This window comes from Salvelinus alpinus, chromosome 6 (assembly GCF_045679555.1).
Source record: "Salvelinus alpinus chromosome 6, SLU_Salpinus.1, whole genome shotgun sequence".
Taxonomy (NCBI): Eukaryota; Metazoa; Chordata; class Actinopteri; order Salmoniformes; family Salmonidae; genus Salvelinus; species Salvelinus alpinus.
The window spans coordinates 31,937,937-31,963,406 of record NC_092091.1 but is presented as its reverse complement, the minus strand read 5'-3'; the positions used below and the strand labels follow the sequence as shown (position 1 = coordinate 31,963,406).

General features: G+C 45.3%; 1 protein-coding gene across 1 annotated transcript in view; it reads left to right on the top strand.

The window, feature by feature from the left end:
- LOC139578569 (sec1 family domain-containing protein 2-like) overlaps positions 1–25,470 on the top strand; it is a 164,827-nt gene that overhangs the window by 61,250 nt on the left and 78,107 nt on the right. The window contains exon 5 of the mRNA XM_071406357.1: positions 18,951–19,242. Within this exon, the coding sequence (XP_071262458.1) occupies positions 18,951–19,242 (292 nt within the window). The remainder of the gene's footprint in view (positions 1–18,950; positions 19,243–25,470) is intronic.

Sequence of the window (25,470 nt, the reverse complement as noted above, 5' to 3'; positions counted from 1 at the left end):
AGGTTTGCGCAGTAGGCCTACTACATTATCACAGCATATTGGCTATGGATGGCCTGACAATATTGTTATTTCAGGTGGGACGGGTGTCCTGACTCTTTGTGGTCAATAAAGATCCCATGGCACTTATCGTGAGAGTAGGGGTGTTAACCCCGGTGTCCTGGCTAATTTCCCAATCTGGCCCTCATACTATCATGGCCACCTTATCATCCCCAGCTTCCAACATTGATCCCCGCTCCTCTCCCCTGTAACTATTCCCCAGGTTGATGCAGTCAATGAGAATGGTCTCAGTCAACTTACTTGGGGAAATAACGGTAAAAAAAAAAAAAAAAATGCTTTATTTCAAAACATGAGCTATGATAAAGAAAATATCAGTTTTATTGCGTGGTAGGAACATCTGAGCATAAATTTAAATAATTAGCTTTCCTGGACTGATGGTAGGCTACCTCTATCGGATGATCAGTCCTGGAGGAGGGGGGAAGCAGTAGAGGATCCAGCAGCAGAGGATCCAACAGCAGAGGATCCAGCATAAGAGGATCCAACAGTAGAGGGTCTGTCTCTCTCGTTTCCTCCAGTGAGACTGACCATCAGATGCAGCTAGCCTACAATCAGTCCAGTAAAGCAAATTGTTTAATTGCGGTTTCGGATCAAATCTTAAAAAATTATCACCGTTCTTGATTTTGATTGCTGTAACAACACAGATATAAAACTATCAATAAAAGTCCCATGATGGTAGTGACTGCCCATTTAATACTTAACACTTATTAACTATCATTTATTCACATTGCTTTACTTTAATCAAATACAGTGGGGCAAAAAAGTATTTAGTCAGCCACCAATTGTGCAAGTTCTCCCACTTAAAAAGATGAGAGAGGCCTGTAATTGTCATCAGGTACACTTCAACTATGACAGACAAAATGAGGAAAATCCCGAAAATCACATTGTAGGATTTTTAATGAATTTATTTGCAAATTATGGTGGAAAATAAGTATTTGGTCACCTACAAACAAGCAAGATTTCTGGCTCTCACAGACCTGTAACTTTTTCTTTAAGAGGCTCCTCTGTCCTCCACTCGTTACCTGTATTAATGGCACCTGTTTGAACTTGTTATCAGTATAAAAGACACCTGTCCACAACCTCAAACAGTCACACTCCACTAAGGCCAAGACCAAAGAGCTGTCAAAGGACACCAGAAACAAAATTGTAGACCTGCACCAGGCTGGGAAGACTGAATCTGCAATAGGTAAGCAGCTTGGTTTGAAGAAATAAACTGTGGGAGCAATTATTAGGAAATGGAAGACATACAAGACCACTGATAATCTCCCTCGAGCCGGGGCTCCACGCAAGATCTCACCCCGTGGGGTCAAAATGATCACAAGAACGGTGAGCAAAAATCCCAGAACCACACGGGGGGACCTAGTGAATGACCTGGAGAGAGCTGGGACCAAAGTAACAAAGCCTACCATCAGTAACACACTACGCCGCCAGGGACTCAAATCCTGCAGTGCCAGACGTGTCCCCCTGCTTAAGCCAGTACATGTCCAGGCCGTCTGAAGTTTGCTAGAGAGCATTTGGATGATCCAGAAGAAGATTGGGAGAATGTCATATGGTCAGATGAAACCAAAATATAACTTTTTGGTAAAAACTCAACTCGTCGTGTTTGGAGGACAAAGAATGCTGAGTTGCATCCAAAGAACACCATACCTACTGTGAAGCATGGGGGTGGAAACATCATGCTTTGGGGCTGTTTTTCTGCAAAGGGACCAGGACGACTAATCCGTGTAAAGGAAAGAATGAATGGGGCCATGTATCGTGAGATTTTGAGTGAAAACCTCCTTCCATCAGCAAGGGCATTGAAGATGAAACGTGGCTGGGTCTTTCAGCATGACAATGATCCCAAACACACCGCCCGGGCAACGAAGGAGTGGCTTCGTAAGAAGCATTTCAAGGTCCTGGAGTGGCCTAGCCAGTCTCCAGATCTCAACCCCATAGAAAATCTTTGGAGGGAGTTGAAAGTCCGTGTTGCCCAGCAACAGCCCCAAAACATCACTGCTCTAGAGGAGATCTGCATGGAGGAATGGGCCAAAATACCAGCAACAGTGTGTGAAAACCTTGTGAAGACTTACAGAAAACGTTTGACCTCTGTCATTGCCAACAAAGGGTATATAACAAAGTATTGAGATAAACTTTTGTTATTGACCAAATACTTATTTTCCACCATAATTCGCAAATAAATTCATTAAAAATCCTACAATGTGATTGTCTGGATTTTTTTTTCTCATTTTGTCTGTCATAGTTGAAAGTGTACATATGATGAAAATTACAGGCCTCTCTCATCTTTTTAAGTGGGAGAACTTGCACAATTGGTGGCTGACTAAATACTTTTTTGCCCCACTGTAATTCAGTTGTGTATATTACATTTATTATATTTGCTGACTTTATTATTTCATTCCAAGTCATCATCTCATCTCTATAGAGCTGCTGCCTATGCTGTCTGACAAAATCACTATTTTAGTAGTTCTTCAACATAAATAAAGAATACTTTTATGACTTCTGAATACCAACTATCAATCACTTAGATAATGTTTTTGTAGGTAGAGTAACTTTCAAAGCAACTGCTCTCACCCTTTCAATCATGCATTCTTACGTAGCAGGCGTAAAAGAAGACCCAGACCGGACAAGTAGGCGCGCATTGAATTATGGTCATTGTAGTTAATTACCATGTTTTCTGCTCTAAACTATGTTGAATATTGGCCTGTTGGAAACTACAACTCCTTATTACATCGCACAGTTCCGACTTGATCTGATGTGCCCATTGAGCTTACAGAAAGAAAGTAAAAAATCAACAAAAAAACTCCCCTCAGGGGTGTGTACTTAGTCCCCTTCTGTACTCCCTGTTCACCCACAACTGCGAGGCAAAACACGACTCCAACACCATCATTAAGTTTGCTGACGACACGACAGTGGTAGGCCTGATCACCGACAACAATGAGACAGCCTATAGGGAGGAGGTCAGAGACCTGGCCGTGTGGTGCCAGAACAACAACCTCTCCCTCAATGTGAGCAAGACAAAGGAGCTGATCGTGCACTACAGGAAAAGGCGGGCCGAACAGACCCCCATTAACATCAACGGGGCTGTTAATGGGGGCCTGCCATTCAGGACCTCTATACCAGGCGGTGTCAGAGGAAGGCCCAAAAATGGTCAAAGACTCCAGCCACCCAAGCCATAGACTGTTCTCTCTGCTACCGCATGGCAAGCGGTACCAGTGCACCAAGTCTGGAACCAACCAGACCCTGAAAAGCTTCTACCCCCAAGTCAAAAAACGGATAAATAGCTAATTAAATGGCTACCCAGACTAGCTGCATTGACCCTGACTCTCTTGCACTGATTCTATGCACACACACTGGACTCCACACCACACACACTGGACTCAACACCACACACTGGACTCAACACCACACACACTGGACTCAACACCACACACACTGGACTCAACACCACACACACTGGACTCAACACCACACACACTGGACTCCACACCACACACACTGGACTCCACACCACACACACTGGACTCCACACCACACACACTGGACTCCACACCACACACACTGGACTCAACACCACACACACTGGACTCAACACCACACACACTGGACTCCACACCACACACACTGGACTCAACACCACACACACTGGACTCAACACCACACACACTCACACCCCAACACACTACATACGACGACACAGATATATTATGTGCACATATGCATACTGATGCCACACTCACACACACTTTCACATACACTGCCGCAACGGTCTATTATCTATCCTGTTGCCTAGTCACTTTACCCCCTACCTACAGTATATGTACATAGCTACCTCAATTACCTCGTACCACTGCACATCAACTCAGTACTGGCACTTCCTGTATATAGACATGTTATGTGTACTCGTTATTGTTATTCATTATTCACTGTGTATTTATTCCTTGTGTCACTATTTACATTTTTTAAATGTTTTTTTCATCTTTAAGTCTGCATTGTTGGAAAAGGACCCGTAAGTAAACATGACTTAGTCTACACCTGTTGTTTATGAAGCATGAGACAATTATTATTATTTTGAATTGATTTGAGCTCATCCGTTCTACCGGTCGTCTCTGTACAGCAGTGCTGTTCCTACAACTCAGAATGATCTTTTTCACAAACGTTTGATCTCTCCATCTGAGTGCCTTGTGCCTACACTATCACTCTTTTAAATGTCAGACGTTTGATCTCTCCATCTCTCTTTTTTACCCTCTGTGTCTGGAGCGGTAGGACACTTCCAGGATGGCGATGGAGAGAGAGAGATGGTCCTCAGGCACTTCCTTGCGGTGCTTGGCTGCACTTTTATTATTTCGTCATGGTCTAGGGTCTAGCGCTTTTGATACAGTCCTAACTCAACCCTGTATGGCAGACCGATGTAAGATACAGTCCTAACTCAACTCTGTATGGCAGACCGATGTAAGATACAGTCCTAACTCAACTCTGTATGGCAGACCGATGTAAGATACCGTCCTAACTCAGCTCTGTATGGCAGACCAATGTAAGACACAGTCCTAACTCAACCCTGTATGGCAGACCAATGTAAGACACAGTCCTAACTCAACCCTGTATGGCAGACCAATGTAAGATACAGTCCTAACTCAACCCTGTATGACAGACCAATGTAAGACACAGTCCTAACTCAACCCTGTATGGCAGACCAATGTAAGATACAGTCCTAACTCAACCCTGTATGACAGACCAATGTAAGATACAGCAGGATGCTAGAGAGGGAGATTGAAGGAGACGGGTGATTGAAGAAAATAAGAACATAGGAATGGAAAGATACTGTAAACAGGAGTTCAAAGATGAAAGAGTTGTAAAAAAGATTTGTAAGTAAAACATACTGAAAATGTTGATGGAGGAGAGACCATGTGACCATGCACGTTGGTCTGTCTGGGTTATCAGACCAGTTACCGGGCGGAGTGAAATGGAGCAGGGAGCTCTTAGTTGTCTCCATAACGTGGTGATGTTTTTAAGGCTTGTTTAGGGGCTGAGGTTTGGAGAGTTGTTGGAGGCTGGATGGGGTATTAGGGATGTGTTTAGCATCTGGTCAGGAAGAGAGATGATCAGGACGGATGAGGAAGAGGCATTTTCACGGTATGGAGACGAGGGAGGTTCAGCGTTTTCTCTTTTTTTATTTTTTTTATTTTTTAACTTGATTTGTTATCATACAAGGCCCTTTTTTGCTCTAGATTGCAGGAAATGGCAAATCTCTTGAGTCCAAAGGGGATTCAAAAATGGTGAACCAATGCTTTAAGGGTCTGTGTGTGGGGGGCGGGGTTGCAGTCTGAACACGGACATTTATACAATCAGAGTGTCAGGACTCCAACAAACGCTATTCTATCACAACCTGTCGTTGAGGTTTGACAAAAGGCTTTACCTTGAACATAAATTCAGAGGCATTCAGAAACCGACACTTAGAAAACAGCTGCACCTATTCTAAACTTCTGCAGCACTTTTAGCCGTGTGCATGGAAGAACACACAATGTATGTCAGAAAAACAACTGCTGTGTAGGCTGTGTACCCTGGCTGACTATAGTCCAACACTCTACACACGCACACATACACACACCGTCTCCACCCCCTCTCCTAATCACACACATGGGCTTTCTTGTGAAGTCTCAGCCTGGGCTGATTTGATTAGAGCTGTGTTATTGTAGTTCTGAGTTATTGTATCTCTGAGTTTATTGTAGATATATCTTGTGATTACTCTGAGTTATCATAACTGGAATAAGAATAGGAGCTCTTATCTTCCCAGACTGGGAGGAGAGAGACTGAGGGTCAGAGTGTTCTGGAATTGAGGAACGGAATCACACCCTGAGAAGCAGAGGGGGAGAGAGAGGTAAGAAGACGAGAGAGAGGTAGGAAGGATGAGGTAGAGAGACCTACAAAGAGGTATAGAGAGAGGTAGCGAGAACATTTTAGAGCGAAGCACACACAAAGAGGTAGGGAGAATACTGCATGAGTGGATATTCCATTCGAACCCTCTCTCTCTGCTGCTGCCACAGTGGTTTTCTGCTGAGCTGTTGGCTCTGGGAAAGTTTGTCCTGTGGAGACTAGACTGCCTCCCCCCTCGTTTAATGTTGTTTGTATTGTTCAGTTTCACCGTGTGTGTGTGTGTGTAGAACGAGTGTCAGCAGACATGGGCGTGTGTTTTCACACACACACAAAGACCGATGTGCTGTGCACCCATCAGCCTGCCACTCTGTCTCCACCCTGACTACCCCATGTAAACACACTCCCTCTGCCAGCAACCTCTCTCAGGGCAGAGGTGTGTGCGTGCGTGCGTGCGTGCGTGCTTGTGCGTGTAAAAGAGAGCGGGCGGTGCAAAACAAATGATATTTATGTGGTTTCAGAGCTGGACGGAGAGAGTGAGGGTGTGTCGTATACAATCCTGTTCCATGTGAGAGCAGGTCTTCTATCCTGTAATATCCTCAGTATTAGCGCTGGTGTCATTTTAGGGAAATGGGTGTGAGGATGTGTGTGTCTGGAAGGATCAGTGTATGTCTGACTAAACTTTCTCAGTCTTTGGCTACCGCATGTTGTGTTCGACCCCTCCCTTCTAACAGGCACACACTATAGAATGACCGTTGGTGTGAGGAACCATTCCTCCTATTTGTCAATTATTTAATGAGGCCTGCATGTTGGATGATGTGTCCAGCCAGCTGTCAATCACACAGCTCCGCCCTTCATCGTCATGTTGAAAACTCCATTTATATGGAAGTTCGCAAGTGCCTTGTGAACACGGCTCTCAATATGAGTGTGTGTGTGTGTGTGTGTGTGTGTGTGTGTGTGTGTGTGTGTGTGTGTGTGTGTGTGTGTGTGTGTGTGTGTGTGTGTGTGTGTGTGTGTGTGTGTGTGTGTGTGTGTGTGTGTGCGTGCGTCTTCTGGTGTCAGCACTCGGCAGTGATTTGGTGGAACTGTGTAGTTACAACTAGTCTGTGTTAGTAGCACTGACAGAGGTGTGCTGAAAGAAATCATGATAATAATAATTGACTCGTAAATATGAGCTTTATGAGTCACCTCACAGCAGCGGTCGCCGGGGACGACCATCCAGCCAACGGCACGTACACCCCCTTCACCTAGGCAATAATATCTCTCCTTATACGTCTCCTTTTCTTGTTTGTGCTCTGTTTATTTCTCGCTCTCTCTTTATCTCGCCCAAGTCCACTGCATCCTTAATCAGAAGTCCTGAATCTTTTGGATTTTTCTGTTTTTCACAATCTTATTTTTTCCCATAGACATCGAGGAAGACGTTTCTGTGCTTGTTGACTCATGTTTGTTGATTCTCCCCATAATTTTCTTCCACAATTACATGCTGCAGGCTAGATGTGTCTCTGTGATTGTGTAAGTGCAGGATTGTAAATTTGTGTCTGTTTGTGCCCCAGTGGCGGTCGGTGCCATTTAAGGAAGACTAATGTTTTTTTAATGAGCATGGCCTTGTTTCTATTACAGCATATTGGATGACTGTCATTCATATTCCATTCACCCAGTTCAATGTAACATTGATAGGTTTAGGCTACTACATGATACTCAAATGTTCCCTGTACTCATCATGAGGTTGCTACAACCTAGCCTATAAATTAGTTTTTAACAGGTCGAGATACAAATTGGAGCAATCAAGGTAATGATGTGACAGACAGTAAAACATTCAATTTCGCCTTGCACACTCTTGCCTGCATCTAGCTTATCTCGGGTGTAATTATTAGTCCAAACTAAAACGAGCGTTTCCATTGGACAAATTCAGCTAGGTCCATCCCTGTTTCGTTCCGTTTGCTTCCGTTTTAAGAAACATTTTGCAACAGAATCGGCGGAATGAATACACCCCTGATCACCCGCACACGCAGTTCACTTTCATAGCAGTCACATAGGCCTACAGTATCATCACTTTGTTCGCTGTATAATTTATTCTCGTATCTACGTGCTCTCCTCCTCTCACCTTTTCCCTTCACTTGTGGACTTCAGTGCACAACACAACAACTGTCTGTGACCAGGAAACAACAAAAAAAACTCTCCCAAGCCAAACCTTCATACTGTACCATAACCGCTAACCCGCTACACAGCCTACATTGTCACCATATTAGCTAACGTCATAGTCAACATAGCTACTAGAACTAATGCGTAAGTAAACCTACTATCCAATCCATGTGTACAATCATGCAGTACAGTGTAGGCTATAGCAAGCAGTTTAGCAGTTGGTGGCAATACATTTATACAACCGAAAGCTTACCTTGACTTGGAAGAGTTGCAGTGTTGGATAGCCTTAGCCAGCTAGCTAACAAAAATAGCATTCCTCTCTGTTTGAGTCAGGTTGTTGAGTAGGCTAAATTAGCTGCATTAGCTAGCTGAGTAAGTGGAAGGTAAACTAAGAAGAACAAAAAATACAACGAAATATAGCTATCTCTCTCGCTCTCTCTTTCTCTCTGTAGCTTCTCCTTAAAGAAATTCATTTGTTCAACACTGTGAAACTATCGTCTTTCTCTGACATTTTATGCACTGCAGTGCTAGCTAGCTGTAGCTTATGCTTTCAGTACTAGATTCATTCGCTGAGTGATTGGATGGACAACATGCCAGTTCATGCTGCAAGAGTTCTTATAGGTTGGAGGACGTCCTCCGGAAGTCGTCATAGATACTGTGTAAGTCTGTGGAAGGGGGTGAGAACCACGAGCCTCCTAGGTTTTGTATTGAAGTCGATTGAAGAAACTAGCTGTCCTCCGGCTACACCATGGTGCTGCCCTACAGAGTGCTGTTGAGGCTACTGTAGACCTTTGCAAAACAGTGTGTTTTAGTCAGTTATTTGGTGACGTGAATATATTTAGGATAGTTTTATCGAAAAGAAGGAAAAAATTATTCTGAAATTCACTCCCCTTCCTCCTCTAAGGAGCCTCCACTGGTGTGCGCGGCTGCACAGTCACGTATGTGAGTGTGTGTGCCTGTGCATGCATGTGTGTGTGTGTGTAAGCTGTATTTAGCCGTTTCCTGTGTATAGCTCTGGCAGGCAGATGAGTGTAAATGTTTGTAGAAGCGTAGGCGTATGGAGGTGTGTTTGTGAGGAGTCTGTATGATAGTGATGCAGGTTGAGGTAAACAGATGCAGTCCTCAGTGTAATCCAAGTCAGACAGGGTCAGATTGAAGGGGGAAGAAGGTTGAGGGGATAGAGTGGACTGGGATGGAGACTTTGTTTATATGCACACTCACGGCAAAGCCCCCCCTCCTACCCATCAAGCAGATGTGCAGATGTTGAGCCTCTTGCTCTCTGTCAGACACACACGTGCACACACACACACATTGTAAACACAGGGTTACCTCTGTGACCCCTGTACAACTGTGGGGGTTGTAAGTGGGGTACTGCTCCTCCTCATTTATGTACCCCGCCCCCCCCCTTCGCTAAGGGACTGGCAGTGTCAGCAACACAGCTTTTCTTAAACGGTCTCAACCCTAGTATTCTAACCAATGAGACACTGCCGTGTACTCTTAAAGCCTTGGCAATGTTTTATACAAAGTGTAAGATGCCACACCCTGGCTGGACACTATGCAGCAATGGCAGTTAGGACTGAATGAATATCCATAGCTGTGACATACCGTTGAAGTCAACAGTGCAGAATGTGCAGTCGCAAAGCAACGGCACACAGGAAACACACACGGCTAATAGTCCAAAAATGATACTATTATTCAAATGATATGGTCCCTGTCTAATAAAGACTTCCTCCTCTCCTCTTCCCTACCCGTGTTAGAGTGATGTGGCTCATGCATGGTGTAATACTGACCCCCACTGGCTCACTATAGAACTGTCTGGACAACTGTGAACAAACAAACTGAAAGGCTCTCACATCTATGTGCGCACACACATTTTCTCTCTTGACCACTCACACACTCATACACCCGCCCATGCATACATGTTTTTGCTCTCTCTTCAACACACTAGTTAGCTCACACACACTCGCTCTCAAACACACACACTCGCTCTCATTCAGATTCAAAGTGAATGAAGGCACAACTCTTATTGTGAAAAAGCCGTCCCTCCCCTCCTTTGTACTGCTCACACTCATAGTTATCCACTGCTCCCTCCCTCCTCTCTATGCCCCCCCCCCCCCCCCCAGACACTGAAACTGAAATCAGATGGGCTAGCTTAACCTTTTTAAACATTAAGTGTAGTTTCTCGCTGAGAAAAATTAAGGTTCTGTTGTTATATGAATTGTCTCTCTGGAGAAGTGTCCGCTAAATTACTTAAATGTATAACGAGGGAGAGAGAGCAACTGAAGGAGAGATGAATAGGAGAGAGTGAGTTTTTTTTTTTTTTTTGCTCTGAATCTTAGTGGGAAGGCTTCACACTCTGTTTCACTTAGTCCTGAAAGGGTAGTTTTGCCTCAAACTTTTCACTCTGCTGGCACCACCAGAATATATGAGGGCTGGTTGTTAGGGACTGTAAAACCTTGGCTTTACCAGAATGATGTGTAGTAGAATCATGTGTACCTGTGTGTAAATCAGTGTGCGAGTGATTCAGAATCTCTCTCGCTCCCCGTATGAGAGAAGTGCGGGAGTTTTTACATGGCCCAGGGGTTTGCGGCTGAATAGAAACTATCATCTGATGAATTACGCCGTAACGTGTTGCAGCCGAGCTTCACCAATTCCCCCCCGTCTCCAAACACTTGGATGTTTACATGTAGAACTTGAGGTTATTGAACTTGAAGTTCATGACATAAACTAAAAGTATTTTCGCGCACGTGGATTATTGAGCAATGGAGAACTGTGCCATAGATTCTGTAGATTAAAATATGGAGTTTAGAACAATATGGAGTTTAGGGTTGTGTGTGTTATGAAAAGTGTGTTTGATATGTCATAGTGTGTGTGGTGTGCCTGGCCGGCTGAGGTCTAAGTGCGGCCACAGTGACCAGTGTGTGGCTAGCGGCGGTGACATGGTGGAGCGTGGGGGGCTGTGTGTCGCGTGTGTTTGTGTTTGTGTCCTGTATACAGTCGCCACTAAATTACAGCCTCTGAACACAAACACACACAGAGAGAGAGAGAGAGAGAGAGACTCTGAAAGAGAGAGAGAGATTCTGAAAGAAAGAGAGAGACATTCTGAGAGAGATTCTGAAATAAACATTCTGAAAGAGAGAGAGATTCTGAAAGAGAGAGAGAGAGAGAGAGAGATTCTGAAAGAGAAAGAAGATTCTGATTAAATGAGAGATTCAGACAGACAGACAGACAGACAGACACAGAGAGAGGGGGATTCTGAAAGACAGAGACAGACAGACAGACACAGAGAGACCGAGCGAGGGATTCTGAAAGCAAACAGCCAGAGAGACATACAGCCAGAGAGAGAGAGAGGGATTCTGAAAGCAAACAGCCAGAGAGACATACAGCCAGAGAAAGAGAGAGGGATTCTGAAAGCAAACAGCCAGAGAGACATACAGCCAGAGAGAGAGAGAGGGATTCTGAAAGCAAACAGCCAGAGAGACATACAGCCAGAGAGAGAGAGAGGGATTCTGAAAGCAAACAGCCAGAGAGACATACAGCCAGAGAGAGAGAGAGGGATTCTGAAAGCAAACAGCCAGAGAGAGAGATTCTGAAAGAAAGACAGACAGACAGACAGACAGACAGACAGACAGACAGACAGACAGACAGACAGACAGACAGACAGACAGACAGACAGAGTGATTCTGAAAGACAGACAGACAGACACAGAGAGACCGAGCGAGGGATTCTGAAAGCAAACAGCCAGAGAGACATACAGCCAGAGAGAGAGAGAGGGATTCTGAAAGCAAACAGCCAGAGAGACATACAGCCAGAGAGAGAGAGAGGGATTCTGAAAGCAAACAGCCAGAGAGACGTACAGAGAGAGAGAGGGGGATTCTGAAAGCAAACAGCCAGAGAGAGAGATTCTGAAAGAAAGACAGACAGACAGACAGACAGACAGACAGACAGACAGACAGACAGACAGACAGACAGACAGACAGACAGACAGACAGACAGACAGACAGACAGACAGACAGACAGACAGAGTGATTCTGAAAGACAGACAGACAGACAGACAGACAGACAGACAGACAGACAGACAGACAGACAGACAGACAGACAACAAGAGAGGGATTCTGAAAGACAGCCAGACAGAGAGACAGAGAGAGGGATTCTGAAAGCATACAGCCAGAGAGATATATTCTGAAAAACAGACAGACAGACAGACAGACAGACAGACAGACAGACAGACAGACAGACAGACAGACAGAGAGGGATTATGAGAGAGAGAGATATATTCTGAAAGACAGACAGACAGAGGGATTCTGACAGACAACATGGACAGAGAGAGGGATTCTGACAGACAAACAGACAGACAGACAGACAGACAGACAGACAGACAGACAGACAGACAGACAGACAGACAGACAGACAGACAGACAGACAGACAGACAGACATAGAGAGGGATTCTGAGAGACAGACAGACAGAGAGAGAGAGAGAGGGATTCTGAAAGAGACAGCCAGAGAGACAGACAGCCAGAGAGAGAGAGAGTGATTCTGAAAGACAGACAGACAGGGAGAGGGATTCTGAAAGACAGACAGACAGAGCGACAGAGAGAGAGAAAGGGATTCTGAAAGACAGACAGACAGAGAGAGAAGGATGGATTCTGAATGACAGACAGAGAGACAGAGAGAGCGATTCTGAAAGACAGTGAGATGGGGATAGATTTCGAAAGAGCAAGAGATTGGCAGAGATAGCTGTTGATTGGCCGACAGTTGATGTGTGTCCCTCTCTCAGTGGGGTTGCTGGAGGTGGTCTGTCCCTGCCTCTCTGCCGCTAGTCTGACTTTGAATGAGTCCCAAGCCGAGGAGTGTGTCCAGGCCAGGCCAGCTGAGCGGAAATGGCCTGGTCTCAACACACACTGTTGTTTGGAAATGCAAGCCTCATTTAAAGGGGAAGATATACGGCCCCAAGTTTCTATAAATGTAACAGGCAACAGGCTGATGGGCCCAAGCAGGCTTCACCTTACCTTTAAGAGCTTTTCCATCCCCCTTCTGGAGTCCCTATCACTCCATCTCTCTTTTTCTTTCTTTCTAAGTGTAAATGTATCCAACGATCTGCCTTTCCATATCCACTTATCTCTCAACATATTTTTCCTCATGTTTCTTTTTATTTTCCTATCCATCTCAACCCTCTTTTTCCCTCACTTGTTTTTTTTCTCCACAAGTAATTTATTTTCTCTTACACTTTTCTCGCTCATTTTGATGCCATGTCCATTTTGAGTCCCTTTACCAGGTCGTATTGTATAGTGTGTGTTGTTGTTTGTAAGCATGTCCCAGAGCCTACCCACGGGGTACAGAGCCTACCCACGGGGGACAGAGCCTACCCACAGGGGACAGAGCCTACCCACGGGGGACAGAGCCTACCCACGGGGGACAGAGCCTACCCACGGGGGACAGAGCCTACCCACGGGGGACAGAGCCGACCCACGGGGGACAGAGCCGACCCACGGGGGACAGAGTCTACCCACGGGGTACAGAGCCTACCCACGGGGGACAGAGCCTACCCACGGGGGACAGAGCCTACCCACGGGGGACAGAGCCTACCCACGGGGGACAGAGCCTACCCACGGGGGACAGAGCCGACCCATGGGGGACAGAGCCGACCCACGGGGGACAGAGCCGACCCACGGGGGACAGAGCCTACCCACGGGGGACAGAGCTGACCCACGGGGGACAGAGCCTACCCACGGGGGACAGAGCCGACCCACGGGGGACAGAGCCTACCCACGGGGGACAGAGCCGACCCACGGGGGACAGAGCCGACCCACGGGGGACAGAGCCTACCCAGGGGGAACAGTCAGCACAGTGACTGTCTGACTCTGACTGCTTCAATGCAGAGCCTTTGATCCTCTCCAAAGAGGCCATTTTAGGTGCTGTAAACGAGCTGGTGGAAGTACGACATGTTTTCCAGGAGACGTTAAGGAGATTCCCTGATAGACGGCTCACTGTCTCAACCCTCGTTGATCTCGCTAATTGAGAGAGCGGGAGTAGTTAAAAGACAATATACTCTGGATTAGTAGTGGCCTGTGCACTGTAAAATTGGGGATAACGGCAAGCCTGCGTTTAGAAACACAGATGGAAAGCGGTGAATAAAGATGCTGCAGAGCGTGGAGGCCAAGGGACTGTCCTTATGTCTCCGGTGCGTTTCCTTTGTTGTCTGTGTAGGTATGAGTGGAGCTATTCCAATGCAAATCCAATTCCATTTCCCTTCTCTGCTCGCGTCTCTTATCTCCCTCTTGGTTTTATGTTAATAGCTGGATGGCCCGAATGCAAATGAGTGTCGGATATAGAAAGCAATGACCTGTTTGTGCATTTCAGTACACACACACACACACACACACACACACACACACACACACACACACACACACACACACACACACACACACACACACACACACACACACACACACACTAGAACCACTGTGTATAGGTAAGAGCTGGGAGCAGTTTCTCAACCATTCTTTCTCATTTCATCTACATTATGAGTGTGCTCAGTGCCAGTGGCCACAGTGTTTATAGTCTAATTTCCGCTCTCCTCTTTTAAAGACTCTGTTTGATATCCACACCTCTCACACCGGACCGAGCTATGGCCCTAAAAAGAGACAAAGGGATTCACTTTAGTTTTCCATTTCCGACAGGACTTCACACAAATTTCCATCTTCTGATAAACAGAGAGATTCCGGTGAACCAGGCTAGAATTCATCATGGTTGTCACCGTGGGTCACAGTGTGCAGTGTGTGTGTCTGTTTTGTCTGTTTTTGGGGTTGTTTACATGTTCAAAGCTCTGCCTCTCTTTGGAGTCCGGCTGCAGTTCATTATGGTTTTCCAATTTCTTCTCCAACAAATCAATAAAAAGCAAACCATGCTCACTGTGATTTAGCTCCGAGAACTTCATCATTGTCTCTTCACCTCAATATTAATGCTTTATGTTGTCAGCGAGTTGCCTGTAACGCTTCCAGCTGCGTATGTCTGGTGTGACTTTGTGAATGCAAACTGTTGTGGGAGCCTGCCGTGTGTGTGTGTGTGTGTGTGTGTGTGTGTGTGTGTGTGTGTGTGTGTGTGTGTGTGTGTGTGTGTGTGTGTGTGTGTGTGTGTGTGTGTGTGTGTGTGTGTGTGTGTGTGTGTGTGTGTGTGTGTGTGTGTGTGTGTGTGTGTGCGCTTCAGTCAAATTCAAAATAGTTTTTCATCCTCGTAACCATAGTAAAGGCAAGCTGTCAGTCATCCAATGAAAAGTGACTCTTGACCAGTGTAGAGTGTCCTGCTCTGAACCTCCTCGACCTGTCCCCTCCCCCTCCCTCTTTCCCCCCTCCCCGCTCTCCTCCCTCTCTGCCCCTGGGCCCAGAAAAAGGTTCATTGTGCAGCAGCGAGCGTTTGGCGTCTGGTTCTAGTTAGCTCAGCTCCATCTGAAACACTCACCTTCCTCTAGGGGCTGCATCTGGAGTTGGTTTCCTGTTCGGGCTGGCTGCACTGCGCTGGCCAGGGGCGGGGTTTGGCCCAGCCCTGTGATTGGGTGAGATGGAGGCTTTATGAACCCCAGGATGGATGAAACTGCCAAACACTAGTCTGTCAATCACTGACCTAACTGACAGCATCGGACCAGAGAGAGTGTTTGATTGGTGCAGATTGCCAAGCAGTTAAGTTCCGTATCTATCAGGGACTTCATGATGCGTCTGTCTCTCGTCACTGTGAGGGTATCAGCTCTCAACATTTTATCATAGCATACTCTTAGAAAAAAAGGCTTCCGAAAGGGTTCTTCGGCCGTGCTATCTAAGGTGCTATCTAGAACCTAAAAGAAGGTTTCTTCGGCTGTTCCCATGGGAGAACCCTTTGAAGTACCATTGTTGGTTCCAGGGAAAACCCTTTTTGGTTCCAAGTAGAACCCTTTTGGTTCCAAGTAAAAATGTTTTGGGTTCCATGTGGAACCTTTTCAACAGAGGGTTCTACATGGAACTCAAAGTGGTTCTAAAGTGGAACCAACAATGGTACTTCAAAGGGTTCTCCCATGGGGACAGCCGAAGAAACCTTTTAGGTTCTAGATAGCACCTTTTTTTCTAAGAGTGTATTCATAGATAGTTATTTCTTCTTTCAATGGAAATAGTATGTCACGATAACAAACTGTATAGTAGTAATTTAAGGAATGGCATTATTTCAGTAATTGGCGTCCTAATATTACCATTGTTTTGACAGTATTTACGCAGTTATTCTGTAATTGTATGTAATGATGGCATTTAGGGCATGGCGACAGGACCAGTCGATCCAGTAATGGTGTGTAATAATAACGTTAGCGTTTAGCGAGCAGGCTACAGCTTCCTGTTATTACTGCAGTAATGGTCTGGTATTGGGCTGCCCTCACTACAGCCACTAAAATACATCTCTTTTTACAGACTGAACCTAAAACTTTACATGGAATTAGCAGCATACTTTTAGAGCCTGTCGTGTGGAGACTTTTATAGTGACAGGCAGGCTAAGGGGAAGAGCTCGGTCAGAGAGGGGGCTTGGAGGGGCGAGGACGGGGGTACAGGGGCAGGGATGTCTGGCTCTAGTTGACAGATGTCACTCTGGTATCAGAATGCTCTATCAGAATTCCACCTCGGCTTGGCGCTGAGTGTCTGTCAGAGCCATTTCCATGGTGTAATGAACCATCATATGGTTCAATGTCTGTAAACCTGTTTCATGAAGTCCTCTGTTCTGTTGTAAGAGTGGTACTGTACCTCTACAGTGTGAACCGTAGTGCACTGATTGAGTTCCATGCATTGCAGAGATTAGCTGTGGTGTGTGTGTGTGTGTGTGTCCTTTGAGCTTTTTGTCTTCAGGAGACATATCAAAAGCTGTGGTCAGCTGGTTGCTGGTGCCAGGACAGGACATAGAGGTTTTCGTATGGAGACAAGCACACACACACAAAACACTAATCTCTACAATGCTTGGAACTCAATCACTCTGACGACCAGCTGACGACAGCTTTTTATATGTCTCCTGAAGACAAAAAGCTCAAAGGATAAAGAAAGTGAGTGAGCGGGGAGATGGATGCAAAAAGAAAGAGTGAGAGTGAACGTGGGATTGAGAAGAAGCAAAGGTCCAGTGAAAGTTAGAAGTGGGAGGTAGAACAACAGAAACAGGAGGGGGGGGTGAGAAAGGAAAGCTGGATACACACAGACACTCGGTGCAGTTGAACCCTCCACAGAGCTCATGACTTCAGGTCGGAGTTAATGTCACGTAGAGTCTGTCTTATGAGTAAGGCGAGGAGTTTCTCCTGGGCAGCTCATGTGGAAAAACTCCAGGGGGCCATAGAACCCATTTCCCTCCACTTCACCTGCTTCCCGAACCAGGCCAAGCCGTTCTCAGCCTCATGTGGTTGCTGCTGACCGTCCTCTCTGCAGGCTACAGGACAGATGAGCTCCTGGACATGTGTGGACTGACTGAGCAGCAGGAGATCCATGTCCGCTGAGAGTAGAGAGTGATGACAGAGACGAGGTGTTTACTCTGCTCGTCTTACCGTGAAACCCTGAAACCTCTTTGCTTCTCTCTCTTTCTCCTCACAGTGGAGAAAGTAAGGGAAAGAGCCCAAACATTGTCTGGCAAAAATGTGGAAGTGTGGCCTCGGAGATGTATTTGATTATGCGGTGTACAAGGAGAAAAAGGTGTTCTGTGATTTGGTTTGTGTGTTTGAATACCCCCTGAGGGCGATGGTTGGCTGGGGCTGAGGACTAGCTGGAAGAGAACTGGTGCTCTGACACAATACAGTCATACATCTCATGTACTTTAAAAATGAGATCTCCTAGATAGATATCAAGCACTTTAAGACAGGAGTTTTCACTTGTAAAACTAGAGGGTAGTGCCAACTGTCTGGGTTTGGCCAAGGTGGGCCGTCATTGTAAATAAGAATTTGTTGCCTAGTTAAATAAAGGTCAAATTTTTTTTAAATACGGTGATGTTCATTGGATCATTGTTCACGGAGTAAGACCAGACTCGGATTCACACACACAGACAGTCAGTTCAGTACTGTTGCTGGTCCAGAGTGTGTTGGGTCTGATTCGCCACTCCCTGGCCCAGAACAGGGTTGTAATGGATCAGACACTGGATCCCCTCAGTGAACTAGATCAGGGCTCAGAGTTTGGAGCAGGGTAGGGAGAGAGTCTGTTTGTCTTGGTTTGGAGGAACATTGAGGTCTTAACACACAGCTCAGTCAATAAAATGTCATCTATACACAGAGGCATCCGACTACAGCTCTAGCGGATTCCCCTCACTCTTTCTCTTGTTCTTTCCCTCTCTTTCTCCCTCTCTCTTTCCTTCCCTCTCTTTCTCCCTCTCTCTTTCCTTCCCTCTCTTTCTCCCTCTCTCTCTCCTTCTCTTTCTTTCTCACTCTTTTGTACAAAACACACTCCTGTGTGTATGATCTCAGCCTGGCTGTTAGACTGTGTATCGTTCTGTTTAAGAGCCTAGGGTCCACATCACGTGGGCCAGGACTGGCAGAACCAGCATGGGAGCAAACTCACTCACAGCAACACAGAGAAACAGGTCAGCGCTCCTAAACAGTACAGAAACACGCACCCTGTGTCTTGTGCATGCATGCAAATGATCAGGTAAATGATGTCTAATACACATTTGCATGATTAAACGAAACGGAAAATGGAGAAGAGTAAACGAGAATGAATTTACATACAACTGGATTACTCATAGTCGTAAAAAAAAAAGCAAACACAAAAAAATGCCGCTCTATACAATCATTGACATTGTCTTGCTAGTTGTTGTATGTGTGTGGGGATTTGATGTGTTTTGTGTTACCCAGCTTGTAGTTTCTACTTCGTATCTCTAAAATGTGTCTTGTGCCCTGTGTGTGTTGCAGGCTCTCGGAGACTCTGACTTTGCTGGTGTTCTGAGGCAGCTGCTGCCCCTGATGAAGCCTCGCGGTGAGGAGGGGTCCAGCTCAGAGTCCAGTTCAGGTTCTCGGTCGGGGGAGGATGAGTGTGGTCCAGACGAGCTGCTGGTGCTGCTGGTCTACCTGTACTCCCTGGCTGGAGAGGCCCAGCCTGCAGACGATGAAGAGGTGGAGAAGGTGGAGAGGGAGCTGATTGGAGCGCTCACCCTGGTCGTCACCAGAGAGACGGAGCTCAGCCCGCTGCTGCAGAAACTCACCGGTTAGGAGGGGGGGGGGGGGGGGGGGGGTGAAGGGAACTGTGGGGTGGATCTTGGCTGATGGGGTCGCTGGTTTGCGTATGTTTCAAATAGTGGAACCTAAAATTGCACCATTCTCTTAATAAGACTCAACTGAACCAGATGCAACATATCACAAAATGATAGACGGGTTGCTTCTTTACCAACTATGGGACAAAACAGACTTGGCTTAGATGGTTGACAACATGGAAATGTTTATTGAAAACTTTTGGAAAGTATTCAGACCCCTTGACTTTTTCCAAATTTTGTTCTAAAATTTTGTTCTAACCCTAAACTTTATTCTAAAATTGATAACATTTATTTCTTTCCCATCAATCTACACACAATACCCCATAATGACAAAGTGAAAACAAGTTTTTATAAATGTTTGGAAATGTATTCAAAAATAAAAACAGAAATACCTTATTTACGTAAGTATTTAGACCCTTTGCTATGAAACTCGAAATTGAGCTCCGGTACATCCTGTTTCCATTGATCATCCTTGAAATGTATCTACCACTTCAATGGAGTTCACCTGTGGTAAATTCAGTTGATTGGACATGATTTAGAAAGGCACACACCTGTCTATATAAGGTCCCACAATTGTCAGTGCATGTCAGAGCAAAAACCAAGAAGGAATTGTCCGTAGAGCTCCAAGACAGGATTGTGTCGAGGCACAGGTCTGGGGAAGGGTACCAAAAAATGTCTGCAGCATTAAAGGTCCCCAAGAACACAGTGGCCTTCATCATTCTTAAATGGAAGAGGTTTGGAACCACCAAGACTCTTCCTAGAGCTGGCCGACCGGCCAAACATAGCAATCGGGGGAGAAGGGCCTTGGTCAGGGAGGTGACCAAGAACCCGATGGTCACTCTGACAGAGCTCCAGAGTTCCTCTGTGGAGATGGGAGAACCTTCCAGAAGGACAACCATCCACCAATCAGGCCTTTATGGTAGAGGGGCCAGACTCCTCAGTAAAAGGCGCATGACAGCCCGCTTGGAGTTTGCTAAAAGGCACCTAGAGACTCTCAGATCATGAGAAACAAGATTCTCTGGTCTGATGAAACCAAGGTTGAACTCTTTGGCCTGAATGCCAAGTGTCATGTCTGGAGGATACTTGGCACCATCCCTACGGCGAAGCATGGTGGTGGCCGCATCCTGCTCCAGAGCACTCAGGACCTTAGACTGGGGCGAAGGTTCACCTTCCAACAGGACAACAACCCTAAGCACACAGCCAAGACAACGCAGGAGTGGCTTCGGGACAAGTCTCTGAATGTCCTTGAGTGATCCAGACAGAGCCCGAACTTGAACCCGATCGAACATCTCTGGAGAGACCTGAAAATAGCTGTGCAGTGACGCTCCCCATCCAACCTGACGGAGCTTGAGAGGATCTGCAGAGAAAATGGGAGAAACTCCCCAAATACAGGTGTGCCAAGCTTGTAGCGTCATACCCAAGAAAACTTGAGGCTGTAATCGCTGCCAAAGGTTCTTCAACAAAGTACTGAGTAAAGGGTTTGAATACTTATGTAAATGTGATTTCTTTTTAATTATACATTTGTAAAAATTTATGAAAACCTGTTTTTGCTTTGTCATTATGGGATATTGTGTGTAGATTGATGAGGGGAAAAACAATTTAATCCATTTTAGAATAAGGCTGTTACGTAATAAAATGTGGGAAAAGTAAAGGGGTCTGAATACTTTCCATATGCACTGTAAATATATTTACACAATGAGCACATGTCTCTCAAATAGATTTTTACAGTTGTTTGTCAACTCAACTCAAATCAAAGTTTATTTGTCACGTGCGCCGAATACAACAGGTGTAGACCTTACAGTGAAATGTTTACTTACAGGCTCTAACCAATAGTGCAAAAAAGGTATTAGGTGAACAATAGGTAGGTAAAGAAATTAAACAACAGTAAAAAGACAGGCTATATACAGTAGCGAGGCTATAAAACTAGTGAGGATACATACAGACACCGGTTAGTCAGGCTGATTGAGGTAGTATGTACATGTAGATATGGTTAAAGTGACTATGCATATATGATGAACAGAGAGTAGCAGTAGTGTAAAAGAGGGGTGGGTGGTGGGTGGGACACAATGCAGATAGCCCGGTTAGTCAATGTGCGGGAGCACTGGTTGGTCGGCCCAATTGAGGTAGTATGTACATGAATGTATAGTTAAAGTGACTATGCATATATGATAAACAGAGAGTAGTAGCAGCTTAAAAATAGGGGATGGGGGGGCACACAATGCAAATGGTCCTTTTGTTCGATAAAGTCCTTCTTTATATCCATAAAAACTCAGTTTAGCTGGCGCGCTTCATTCAATAATCCACCGGTTTCCCTCCTTCAAAATGCACATAAAATGAATCCCATAAACAATAAACTATTCCAAACAAGTCAAACAACGTTTATAATCAAACCTCAGGTACCCTAATACGTAAATATACGATCAAATTTAAGACGGAGAATAGTATGTTCATTACCGGAGATAAATAACGAAGAACGCGCTTTCATCCATGCGCATGGAAACACTTTAGCCAAAATGGGAGCCACATAGAAAAACTACAACTTCTACCTCATTTTTCAAAAAACCAGCCTGAAACTCTTTCTAAAGACTGTTGACATCTAGTGGAAGCCCTAGGAACTGCAATCTGGGAGGACTTTGCCTCATAATAAACATGATAGCCATGGAAACAGTGGTAGGCTGAAATTCTTTTTTTTTTGTGATGGTTTGTCCTCGGGGTTTCGCCTGCCATATCAGTTCTGTTATACTCACAGACATTATTCTAACACTTGTAGAAACTTTAGAGTGTTTTCTATCCAAGTCTACCAATTATATGCATATCCTAGCTTCTGGGCCTGAGTAACAGGCAGTTTACTTTGGGCGCACTTTTCATCCGGACGTGAAAATATTGCCGCCTACCCTAGAGAGGTTAAAGGTCTTACTCACGCCGGGTACGGAGAGCGTGATCACACAGTTGTCCGGAACAGCTGATGCTCTCATGCATGCCTCAGTGTTGCTTGCCTCGAAGCGAGCATAGAAGTGATTTAGCTCGTCTGGTAGGCTCGTGTCACTGGGCAGCTCACAGCTGTGCTTCCCTTTGTAGTCTGTAATAGTTTGCAAGCCCTGCCACATAAGACGAGCGTCGGAGCCGGTGTAGTATGATTCAATATTAGCCCTGTATTGACGCTTTGCCTGTTTGATTGTTTGTCGCAGGGGTTAGCAGCATTTCTCGTAAGCTTCCGGGTTAGAGTCCCGCACCTTGAAAGCGGCAGCTCTACCCTTTAGCTCAGTGCGAATGTTGCCTGCAATCCATGGCTTCTGGTTGGGGTATGTACGTACAGTCACTGTGGGGACGACGTTCTCGATGCACTTATTGATAAAGCCAGTGACTGATGTGGTGTACTCCTCAATGCCATCGGAAGAATCCCGGAACATGTTCCAGTCTGTGATTGCAAAACAGTCCTGTAGTTTTGCTTGTAAGCAGGAATCAGGAGGAAGGAGTTGTGGTCGGATTTACCAAATGGAGGGCGAGGGAGAGCTTTGTACGTGTCTCTGTGTGTGGAGTACAGGTGATCTACTATTTTTTTCCCTCTGGTTGCACATTTAGCATGTTGATGGAAATTTGGTAGAACTGATTTAAGTTTCCCTGCATTAAAGTCTCCGGCCACTAGGAGCGCCACCTCTGGGTGAGTGGTTTCCTGTTTGATTATTACATTATACAGCTGACTGAGTGCGGTCTTAGTGCCAGCATCTGTCTGTGGTGGTAAATAAACAGACAACTCTCTAGGCAAGTAGTGTGGCCTGCAATTTATCACAATATACTCTACTTCAGGTGAGCAAAATCTAGAGACTTTCTTAGATTTCGTGCATCAGCTGTTGTTTACAAATATGCACAGACCGCCTCCCCTCTTCTTACTGGAGTGTGCTGTTCTATCCTGCCGGTGCAGCGTATATCCCGCTAGCTGAATATCCATGTCGTCATTCAGCCATGATTCCGTGAAACATAGGATATTACAATTTTTGATGTCCCGTTGGTAGGATATTCATGATCGTACCCCGTCTAGTTTATTGTCCAATGATTGCACGTTGGCGAGTAGTATTGACCGTAACGACAGCTTTCCCACTCGCCTTTTCCGGGTCCTGACAAGGCATCCGGCTCTTTGTCCTCTGTACCTGCGTCGCTTCCTCTTGCAAATAACGGGGATGTCGGCCCTGTCGGGTGTTTGGAGAATGTCTTGTGCGTCTTGCTTGTTGAAGAAAAAATCTTTGTCTAATCCGAGGTGAGTGATCGCTGTCCTGATATCCAGAAGCTCTTTTTTGCCGTAAAATACAGTTGCAGAAACATTATGTACAAAATAAGTTACAAATAACGTGAAAAAAAACACATGATAGCACAATTGGTTGGGCGCCCGTTAAACTGCTGCCATTTCTTCCGGCGCCATTTTGGTCTCATTGGGGTTTTTTCAGGTTTTTTTCTTCCATATTAGCATTGACATGAAATCAGTCAAAACACATCAGAACAAAACATGATATCAAGAAATTGATCAAAATAGATCAAACGAGCCACCTACGTTTCCCCTCATGGCAGCTTCTTGTCATTGGTGCTAGCTATCTGACCGTTCAGAATCATAACAACACGCAGCTTCCAGCCACAATGCGCGCGCATCATTTCCGCAAGGTTGTCAGCCAACCCATCTATACTGATATTAGAATGACCCCAGTTACTTAATTCATATGGTAAGTATTTCATTTTATTTCATTTCACCTTTATTTAACTTAAGTAGAGATGGCGAAGGCGCTTGTTGTTTATATCTCTGTGCTGCTGATGGCAGGAGGACTCTGTCAGAGACTTCACACCCCATTTCTCTCCCCGCTTCACACAAACACTCAGACACACACCCTGTCAAGTCACATGTAACAGACTACACAAACACTGCGGCGACTGTGGGAACCTGCTGCAGAATCACAGGGTGAGCGAGAGTGTGTGTGTGTGTGCGTATGTGTGTGCGCGCCCTTTGACCTCTCGCCTGGTGCCTGTGTACTATCTTAGTTTTGCTGATCCCTGCCTACTTGCACTGTACTCTGTGAAAACATTACAGTCTAGAGGTCTGAGCTGGTCTCTCTGGAACTGGTCCAGGGGCGGATTGGCCATTTGGCAATTCTGACAAATGCCAGATGTTCTGGACAATGTTTGAGTTAGGTGGGCTGGTCAAAATTGGCACACACAAAAATGTTTTTTGTGTAAAACTAAAACCCGTGAGCCTGTTAAGATGTTTGCGAAATTTCGCTGTTACACTAATCTATAATGAGCTTTTGGCAGATCAGTGGGCAAAGGCCGGCCGGTTTTCTGATAGGCTGAGCTGAGGTCACACATTCAAAGTCAAACTCGGCATCGGCAAAGAGACCTTCTCCAACTCTGTCATCAGTTGGATAGCCATGATCACTGATCATAGAAAAACGCAATGGGTGCCTATAAACATAGAAAGAGCACATTCTACATTGTCACCTCACTTAAAACGTACTATTTTGGGGGGGTGGCTAAAACTGTGATTTGGTCAAACAGTAATGTGCCTTGTCCTCGTGATTCCTCTAATGAAAGTGTCTGCCATGTGCCCTGGCTGGGGCTGCTGCAGTGATGAGTGAGCCACTCTCCTCTCTCCCCATGCACTCGAGAGAAAAAATTCATTCTGATACTATAAATTTGTTTTAAATGCAATTGCGGGAAAAACACAGCTTTGGCAGCTTCATAGGTCTCATGGGTATTAGCCTATGACTGCAATGTTTTTTTAGGACATTCAATTTGCTGTTGGATGAATACATAGCTACTAGCAGTGGGTATTACATTTAGAGTTAGCGATCTAGTTAATGTGTTTTGAGTTTCCACTTTCTTAGCTGTTGAACCCCAAATCAATTAGCATATGATATTAGTTAGTGCACATAAAGATGTATGTAATTCATCTCTATTGAACAAAATTAACATCTGGAAATTCTGGAGTCCTATTCTGACAGTAAAATATAGCAAATATAGTCTAATTGTCAACCCAAAATTCATCACCGGACTAGGTTGCACATCAAAATATCTTGAATCATGCATTCCTGCTTGGACGTGTTAGATGAAACCAACTCATTCAATACCTCAGTAGTCTATTTATTATACTTCTTAATAAAGTACTATAAGATGATTTCTGGGTTCTGACCAAATCATGG